The sequence below is a fragment of the Gavialis gangeticus genome, unplaced genomic scaffold, assembly GCF_001723915.1.
Source record: "Gavialis gangeticus isolate Ggan-Ray unplaced genomic scaffold, GavGan_comp1, whole genome shotgun sequence".
Lineage (NCBI taxonomy): Eukaryota > Metazoa > Chordata > Crocodylia > Gavialidae > Gavialis > Gavialis gangeticus.
Window position 1 is genome coordinate 18,034,865 of NW_017729031.1, and position 10,421 is coordinate 18,045,285.

General features: G+C 41.9%; 1 protein-coding gene across 1 annotated transcript in view; it reads left to right on the forward strand.

The window, feature by feature from the left end:
• The window catches only part of LOC109301348 (von Willebrand factor D and EGF domain-containing protein-like), a 451,201-nt gene that overhangs the window by 215,568 nt on the left and 225,212 nt on the right, over positions 1–10,421 (forward strand). Inside the window, exons 8-9 of the mRNA XM_019522467.1 lie at positions 1,291–1,508; positions 4,144–4,217. Of these exons, the coding sequence (XP_019378012.1) occupies positions 1,291–1,508; positions 4,144–4,217 (292 nt within the window). The remainder of the gene's footprint in view (positions 1–1,290; positions 1,509–4,143; positions 4,218–10,421) is intronic.

Below are 10,421 nucleotides of genomic sequence, written 5' to 3' on the forward strand. Positions count from 1 at the left end.
CACACACACACACACACACACACACACCCCTGCCCACACCCCCCGTATATACAAGAATAAGAATTTATTTCTGAATTATTATGCAATCACCTCTATATACAGTATGCAAATACAAATCATGACAAAAATATTTTTGTAATAAAATTAAAATATGTTACAGTAGGTGTTTGACTTTTAGTGTATGATTTTTTTTTTTCTGGTTCTAAGATGGCAACCCCCCCCCTCCCACACACACAAAAGGAGCATTTCTGGGGGGCAAGGGGAGGGAATTCCAGTGGCAAAGATTAGGGGTCTAGGGGTGGGACTTCCAGTCCCAAGATGGTGACAAGGGTGCAGGGCAACCATCAAGGGGTGGAGCAGCCCTCAACAGCTTACCAAAACTTGTTAAGTGGTCCTCCACCCAAAATAATTGCCTGCCCCAGTCTATAAGGTGCATATCTACCTTGCCTTCCACCTGATTTGATTCTAACATGGCTAACTACTTCTTTCTGCTCATAAACTTTCAACTTTCAAGCTGGATCCATATACACACAACACACACAAAATAAAGTTAGTGGGGTGTGGAGGGCAATCTATTAGCCAGTAGCCCAGTAGGTAGAGACTGCACTTATCAAGAAGGGCAGAGACATAGGTCAAGATTCTCTCCTCTGCCTGAGAGAATTTAAACCTGCATCTACCTCCGAAATTAATGCTCTAAACACCATGTTCTGAAATGCTTTATGGTCCCGCAGAAAGTGTGGTAGAGCAGGGAAACACAGGGCTCCCAAAACACAGTCAACTTTTTTCTTCCAAAAACCTCAAATTCATCTGATAATGATTTAAGCACACTTCTTCTCTCCTACAACTTGAACCCTCTTTAATTTCTAATTAAACAAACTCCCACTAACTCTGTTTTGTGGTGCAGGTAACACGCAGGCAAACTGACAATAGATTTAAAAGTACTTTGGCCTGTGATTCTTCTTCCAGCATAGTCTTATTGCTTGTCATGTGGATGACCCATCTTTATTCTGTGAGCTTGGGATAGGAATGTCACTCAGGAAGATAGTAGAACCTGTAGATAGGAAGACATAGTGGGAACACAGGAAATTATGTATTGCAGGAAGAAATACAACCAATATTTGCAAAGTGATACCAGATTAGGTTAGTCACAACCACAGTTTGCACACAGAAGCCCATCTGGTTTCAATGTACATGTGTATCTGAAGAAGGAATATATATGTTTGAAAGTAAAAAGGGTGGGGAAAACTGTTTAATATCTTTTATCAAGCTCAGTGTTCATGTACATTTTAGATAGTCTCACCCAGGGGCCCCCAAACATAGCCCTTTCAACATGCCATGTGGATCTGCAGCAGATGCCCTGTACAGAAGGCAGCTGTGCAAGAGCCTCACTCACAGTGACAGCGGTGACAGACTTTGCCCAGGATGGAAACCGCATCAGTTATATCAGAGCCGACCCAGTCAAAAGCAGTGATCTCTTCTGGAGGGCTTACACACCAAAGGATGCAAAGGTTGGTTATTAAATTAACTTGGGGAAAAAATGGCAAACTTAAGCAGAAGTTTTGCTGAGAGAAGATGGAAAAGTACAACAAAAAATCTTTCACGTTTGGGGATAATTGTTAGCAGAGTAAGTCAGCACAGTGACCTAATGTGCCAAAAAAAATAACACGCAGAGCATTTTGTTTTAGCAGACTTGTGTTTGGTTACTAGTCAGCAAATCAGCAGGACCAACAGCTGGATAATATTTGTAATCACACTTGAATGTACATGCTTTAAGAGCAGGGAAAGCCTGTTTGGGGACTGAACGTTCCTTTACAAAGAGGCAAGGAAAAACAACATCCAGGAGAAGGAGATACGCTGGGAACAGAGAACAGGAAAGAAAAGCTGCACCACAAGGAAACTTACTTCCGTTGGTTAAGCTTTCCCAGCTATGCTTCACAACAGAGCTAATTCAGGTGATGGAGAGTCACTTAGTAATTAGAGAAGGACACAGAGAGTCAGGTCTCCTGTGTTCAATTTTCAACTCTGCCAATAATTCATTGTGAGACCTCTGATGATACACTTAACCTCTCTGTGTCTCTGTTTATCCATGTATAAAATGGGCATAATAAAAATAATTAGAATTTATGAGCCAACCCTGCTTGTTTTATTTGCATTTACTTCAAAAGCCCTTTTCAAGTGACTGAGGCAAAGAGGACTTAGCCTAATGTTCGTGCAGTTCCTTGAGATTTGTAGAAGAGAGCTGTGATAGAAGTGTACAGTAATGTTTCTACATGATGGAAGGAAGGGACCACTGTGCCAGAATGCACATTTCAGTTGGCTAAAAAGCACAAAAACTGCAAACAGCTACAAAGCCCAAATAAAAAGATGTCAATGCCTCTCGTGCCACAACAGCCCAAAATTGTGGCCATGACTAAAGGTGGTAAAAATTGTGCTTCTTTTTTGTAGACCATGTCTGTTTGCTTTACGGGGGGAAAGTACAGGCAGTCTAGATCAGCCTGAACTCCAGCTGTCCCAAGCCCATTTTCCAAGGACTGCAGGGGCCCAATGCTGCATGGCCAAAGAATTCCCGTGCAGGAACCCCAGGGTTTTCCCATTTGCAGAGGCATGCCCTGAGTTGACAACCCAGGTTGTCTCATAGGATTGAGCCCCAGAAGCCCTAGGATTGGCGGAGGCCTGAACCAGAAAGACCAATGAAGTGGATCAGTTGTGCTGGGACACATCCCTGCACAGCTGATCCTAATCCAAGGAGCTGGCAAATCCAATATGATGTATTTTCAGTACTAGCAAAGACACCTCTAATTAAATATCTTGTTCTCATTTTTGATCAAAACTTATCTCCAGACTTTGCGAACAACATGTATTCTTCTTTCAGTTACACAGGCTTTAAATAGTGTCACATCAGTGATTTTGGGGGAGTTACACTGAAATAAATTAAATCAAAATTAGGTCCAAAGAACGGTACCTAAAAAGTACAGCACACATGCATCTATTTTCTTGCCTCCCATATGTAATTTACCTTAAATATTTTAAGTATTTTTCTTACATTAGTAATTGCAGCTAGTTCAATGCAAGGCAATCAAGTCTCTATTAATTTTTGATGGTATTAATACTTTTATTAAAACATGATAACTGAAAAAATGTAAAGTCCAATTCCTTGTTTTATTAATAAATTGCATTTGATCCCAGTTAAGCAAGGCTGATCCTTGAGAAGAATAAGGAAACCACCTTACTTGTAATGTAATGTACAATAGCTCCTCAAAGCACAGCTGAGAAAAAAAATCAGTGCAATGTATTAATATCAAAATAGTCTTCGGTACTGCAGTAATCCTTGTATATTGTACTGAAGAATTTGATAAAATCAATGTGCTTGAAAAGATGGATGCATTCACTAACTTGCAGCAGCAGGCTCACTGCATTCTCTACACTGATGAAGTAATTATGACAAAAAAAGGAAAGAAAAAGAAAGCCTAGGGGAAAAGTTGGGGTGCATGTGGAGGGACGTTAGTTGGGATGTGGTGGTGGCACCTTTCAGTCTCAGATGCAGTGAGGATGGTTCTAGCAACCCTGGAGACAAGGGATACTGAGTTGATAGCTTGGAATCAGTGGGAAGTTACTCTGTCATTTCAGAGTAACTGATCTCAGAATTTGGTCTATAATCTGCCTGGGAAATAAATTAATCACTGAAACTACATACCATAAAATTTAAGGTCACACCTGCGGACAGTTAGTGGCTCCTAAAATATGCTAATGATCCTTAATTGTAGCATACCTTATGCCACACTTCTGACTTTGAAATTAGTGCAATTTAACAAGTGTTCTAAACTCTTGCTAATTTCAGGGAAGGCTCTGCTTCTCCATGGGCAAATTTAACAGGAGAATTTTCTCTTTTTACCAAACAGAAGAGAGAATGGCAGTCCATTAACTTAGGTGAAATGATAGTACCTTCAACTCCCACACTGTAGATAGTTAAACTCAGTTGTTTGGAAAGCAATCCTATCCTGTACCAATTCTGCATCATGTTTTATAAGTTAGGCTTCAGTTTATACTTGACACTTGAATGCTGCCCCTAATGTTTTGTGACGGAAAATAATGAAGAAAAACTGCGGCATAGATTGCATTTATTACCTATTTCATTTTAACCAGGTCACAGTTCAAGACCTCCCAACAGGGAACTGCTACTCTTTCACTGATCCACATGTTACCACATTTGATGGATGGTGAGTATTCTAACTTGAAATCATTTGGCTCAATTATGGCAGTTTTCACTTCCTGAATGCAGTATTTATTTGATTTTATATTAGAATTCCAAAGGATTGTTACAGTAGTTTGTTTGTAGTGATAAATGCAGTGAATCTATAAAAGTCACATCTCTTTTCTAAATGTCTACATTCCTGTTAATGAAAGGATGCAACGCTATGCATTTTGTAGCTACAGAGCTTCAAAAACTGAGTAATTTTAAGAAAACATAGGGTCAAATTTTACAACCCTCAATTAGGCACAGTATACATACTCATCTACCAGATGCACAGTTTCGTTTGCAAATCCTATAGGAGTGGGGATTCTCTAATGACTACATCAGGTGTCGCTCCAGAGGCCTAGTATCCTGTCTGCCGGTCCCAGCTACAAGTACTACAAGCTGTGTAGGTTTGAATGCACTCCAGTCAGAACACAATCTTTGAAAATGCAAGCCATGCAGCATCAAAGGTAGAAGGCTTTTTCATCTGGATTCATGGGAAAAAATAGAGGCACTCTTAAGGATCCTCCATACACACATGCTCGTGGATAACTAGAATTATTTAAACCCTACATTCTTATATTAGTTTAGAAAATGATATGCACAGTGTATTTTTCTAATACTTCTCATCCCTATCTTTTAAGCACTTAAGCCCAGAAACTGTTATTTTCCATGTGAAGATAAGTAAAAAATGGCCATGCAACTTTTCTTTAAATCTCAAAATCAAATTCACTTTTGAGCTTAGAATGAGAATGAGAAATGTATTCTCAAAAGACAATTTTTGGAAACTCATAAACCACAGAGAATTAGAACTCGAGTACTTCTCAACAATATAGTACAATATTATAATGTAAGCTCAGTGGATCCTAGAGTGAGAGGGTATGACAGGGGGCTGTCACAAGGCTGGTCCAATCATTGGCCCACCCACCTGCTTCACCTGCCATGCCTTTGATGTAACTTTGAAAGCAGTTGTTTACAAGGTGGCAGGCTGATCATTTACTGCCCAGTACCAACGGCATAATACACGGCTTCATCCCATCCCTACACCATGTCCCATGCCTCGCAGAAGGCATCAGTAAATGGCTCTAGTGTCACACTGGGCCTCCGTGTATGCTTGTCTGACATTCAGACCCTACCTGGATCCCTCCTCCTCAGGCGGTCTAATCTCCTCCCTCATTCTGGGCAGGAAAACTCCCTAAACCCTTTTCTTTCTCAGCAGTGGTCCCCTCCAGGACCTTTGGCCACATGGGCCCTGGCCTCTCCTTTAGGCCAGTCGGAACTCCAGGCCCTTGGCTCTGGCCACCCCTCATGGTCCTTCACCTGATCTGGTCTTGGCCCCAGCATGGGCGAGTCAAGGTTACTCTGGGTGTTATTGAGCCTCTCACTCTCACTCTCCCATATGGTCCACATTCTTGGACTCCTCCAAGCACAGCCCACTTGATCACTAAGACCAGTCTATGCACAGTCCTTCAGGCCCACCCATATGAACTGTACTGTACACAGCCTACTGCATTCTCACCCACGCCCTCACTAGGGCTACTAGGCCTTTCGTCCATTGGGCCTCAGGTATCCGATGACATGCCTGGACCCCTTACCTGTCTCCTTTATGGGGTAACCCACCAGGTCACAGGGGCTGAGACTGTACAGCACCCCATACTTGCCTTTCACTAAGAAGGCACTGGTGTGGCATTTCCTGGGTACCACCCCAACCCAGGCAGCCCCACCACACCATCCAACTCTAACAGGGTGTAGTTTTAGGTCATTCCCCAAAACCAGGAACCTGCTCCATCCTCATAGTTTCTGTCCTTAACCTCCAGGTGTTCTGGGACCAGCAGTACTCTGGCCAGAAAATGTTCACCCTTTGGCTCCCCAGTTGCAACTGCTAGCTAAGCTCTGAGGGCCTGGGTTTATACTGAGGCTGCCCAACTCCATCCTCCAATCCAGGAGCCCTCTTGTGGTCATGTGACTGCCTCATTAAGCCTACTCACACCTGTTTGCTGCTCCACAGCCTGCTCAAACCTCTTAAAGTGGCAGGCACCAAAGAAGCCTGGCCACTGACGGGCTATAATAAATTACTGTTATGCTATTCAATAATCCATGAATTAAATTAATGTTATTAAGCTAGCTTTTACTCCAAGTTACACTTATGCAACTCCATTATTGATTGCAAGGAGGGATATTTCAGAGAATGTTTACAAATAATTGATTTTATGTTACCATCTTTGAGTTCATGGCAACTAAAAAGGAATATCCATATGTAGTATTACCTCAGAAGCACAGACTTGTGAAATGAAAAAGGCCCTATGCCTCCCAGCTACCAAAAATTGTCCAGTCTGTCTTTAAATTGTCTTTCCAATAATCAAGTTATTTCACTAATATATATTGCTCTCAGGAAATTCTTCTTAATATTAGGCCAAAGGTCCTACCCTTGATTTTATGATCCTGTTACTCCTAGTTTTATTCCCCTTTATTATTGCAAATAATTTCTGTCTTTTGAATGCACCTGCTTCTCTATTAGCCATCAATGATGCAAGCTTTCTATTTACATATTCAGCAGTGTTAATATTTAAGATGATAATACATGTGATGAACAATGTCTAATGTGATACAGTATTTAAAGAAGAATAGAGCAATCCTTGTTTGTGGCTTGATAGATAATGGCCTACACTTGACAGGTACATGGTAAGGCTAAGTTAAGACCCTCTTATTCATAAAAAGAACACATGAGACTGAAGATGTGCAGCAAGGAAAGCACTATGCTCAAAGAGTGAGTGGGCAGACAGCTCAGGGCAAGAAAAGAACACAAAAGTGCATTACAAAAATAATGCAGCATCAGAAGGAAAGTCAAGGGCTGTGTCAGAAGGGATTACACACCACTGGCAGTGAAAACAGGGAGGGAGGATAACTTAATATAGGCAAATTGTTAGGTAATAGAAAACAGCAGGCTGACAGGATGAATGAAGCAGCAGAACAACAGCTTTTGGAGACCACAAGAGCTGTGGAGATTTGAAGCGGCCACTAAACATGAGCAGCTAGGCCAAGAAGATTTCACAGAAGGAACAGTAAGGATGAAAAGTACTGAAAACTACTGTGCCCACCCCACACAGAAAAACACTGGCATACATAATTAATGTATATAGCACACACAAATAAGTTCTAGAAGAGGGGCAGGCAAAATGTGGCCCACAGGTCAGATTGGGCCTACGGTAGACTCCACTTCCCAGCAGCCCCTGCTTGTGTTGCTGCAGCCAGTTTCCAGGCAGATCCCAGGAGTGGCAGAGCCGTGACAGCATGGGGCCAGGGTTTCCATGGAGACTGGCCCCAGCAGTGCTGGCAAGGTACACGGCTGGGTGGGCAGCAGCTCCAGGGCTGGGATCTTGAGGTGGTGAAAGCATGGTCCAGAGCTGGGGCAGAGCTGCAATCTACAAATTGCAACTCTGGCTCTGAACCACATTGTCAGTGCTGCAAGATCCCAGCCCCAGCCCCAAAGCATCTCCCCACCCTGCCATGCACCCTGCCAGCGCTGCTGGGGCTGGTCTCTGTAGAAACCCTGGCCCCATGCTGTTAGGGCTCTGTTCCTTGGGTGGTCTCCATGAAACTGACTGCAGCAACACAGGCAGGGGATGTTGCGAAATGGACTTCGGCCACCAACTGGCTCCATCGTATAGCTCACCCCATCCTAGAGGACCAAAGAGGATGTCAGCAAAGGCTCAGACCAGAAATCATTACTACAGTAGCTGTAACCTCAATTAATTCTGACAAAATGATTTTTCTGGTTGAAAAGCTCTTCTATTTTCAGCTCTGGTAAATAGGGTTTTTTTTTAAATGATTTTATTATTCTTTACTTCTTTTTGTAATAAACTTCTACAGGTGAGTAATAGCCACTCAGTAACTTGTAATCTGATGAATTTACCATATTTCATCTCATATAATGTGCTGTGACACTATTAATTAATTATCAACTTTATTCCTTGCATGATAGTTTGTTCTCTCTGTACACCGTTTTGCAAAAATATTTGTACAGAACCATTTACTTTAAAATTCTTGTATTCCTTTGACAAAGAAAGTGACTAATAAGCAGAAAAAGCAATGTATTTTAAAGTACAAGATTTACTTTATTGGTGTATGTTGATGCATAGAATTGCAATAGCGTTAATTATACTGGCCAGTACTATTATTAAAAAAATATTCTGAAAGAACTATTCCTTTTATAACAAAATGTCTTTTAAGTGAGACAAATAGGAAAGCCTGGCAAAGAGAAAGTATAGGCTTCATTATTACTTATGATGCATTATAAATACAAAAGCCTTTCTCATCCTAAATTGTAGATTCCCAAAAATGAATGATTGGTTTCTGCTAAACAGCTAATCTTTTATGGTAATACCTAAAAAAGTATACAACTGTTTGGGATAATTTATATATAATTAATCTCATTTTGCATTTTACCTTGAAAAGAAAATTTTGGACCTCTTACATTAAATGTATGGGGATGTACTGGGTAGCAGTACAGCTCTGCCCCAGTGGCTATAATAGGATGATCCCAAGTGGTGGATAGAGGAATGACCTTCAGGGAAGGTTAGCTGTAAAATACGTTGGGGAAACCCTGATGAATAAGCAGTGGCAGACCAAGCAGTGTCAACACCACTAGGATGTGGCGAGGACAGCAGATTTCAATGCTTTGCCTCCTGAAAAGCCACATATATTCTTTGACAGTGCTGTGACAGGCTGAGTACACATCAACACTATAATAAGCCTGCCCAGCCCCCAGCCATGGATCTACAAGTCCTCAATGGTGGAGAAGGCAAAAGATGTTAGACTCTCAACAGCTGCAAAGGTGGATGAAAGCTGCAGCAGAATGATATTCCCAATTGTCTTGGTCTCCTTGCCATTGGATCAAGGTCTCATTCTGTCAAGAGCCATATGGAAGCTTCTCCATGATAAAGAAGCCACACACAGGTGTCTTCCATGAAAACAGCTATTCCAGCACATTCTTCAAATGCTTTGGTGATCAGATAATGGTGACAAGCACCCATGTGCTGGGAGCAACACCAGTGGTGAGAGGCAGCCAATAGTGGGAACAACATAAACCTCTTTACATGGCCTTCTTTGACCTCATGAAAGCTTTTGACTGTCAGCCAAAAAGTATTGTTGAGGATCATTCTGAAGTACGGATGCCTACCAAAATTTGTCACTATCCTCTGCCTGCTCTGTGATGGTATGCAAGTGGTGGTTTTCAGTAATGGATCTATCACAGATTCCTTTGAGATTAAAATGGGAGTCAAGCAAGGCTGTGTCATTCCTCCAACATTCTTCTCAATATTCCTTGCTGCAATGCTACATCTCACCACCAACAAGCCCGAGTGGAGCTAAACTACTAAATGAATAGTAAGCTGTTTAACCTCAGCCAAGTCCAAGCCAAAACCAAGACCACCCTGACCTCAATCACTGAGCTCCAGTACACTGATGATACTCTAGCATGAGCTTACTTGGAAGCAGACCTTCAGGCAATAGTTGACATCTTTAGTGAGGCATACAAGAAAATGGGACTGACATTTAACATCCAGAAGACTAACGTTCTCCACCAACAAGCTCCTAATGAACAGTTCCCAGCTCGGGCAATCCAGATCCACAGTGAGACTCTGGAGAACATTGAGTATTTCTCATACCTTGGAAGCCATCTCTTGCAGAAGGCTGACATTGACAAAGAAATCCAACATCTCCACAAATGTGCAAGTACAGCCTTTGGATGTCTGAAGAAACAGGTATATGAAGATCACAACATCAGATCCAAAACCAAGCTAATGGTTTATCAAGCAGTCATGATCCCCACCTTGCTGTACAGACCTGAGACATGGATAATGTATAGGAGACATCTAAAGCTGTTGGAGAAGTACCATCAGCACTGCTTGCAGATGATCCTCCGAATCCAGTGGAAAAACAGGCGTGGCAACATTAACATCCTCATGCAAGCAAACACCATGAGTATTAAGGTGATGATCATCCAACATCAACTTTATTGGGCCTGCCACGTCATCTGGATGTCCAACTCCAGACTCTCAAAGCAAGTTTTATTCTCCTAGCTCAGTCAAGGTGTATGCTTAGGAGAAGAGCAGATAAAATACGCTGGGGAAATTTGGGAGGTCCTCAAGGCCAAGTTAAGAAAAGAAAAAAATACAACATCAATGTC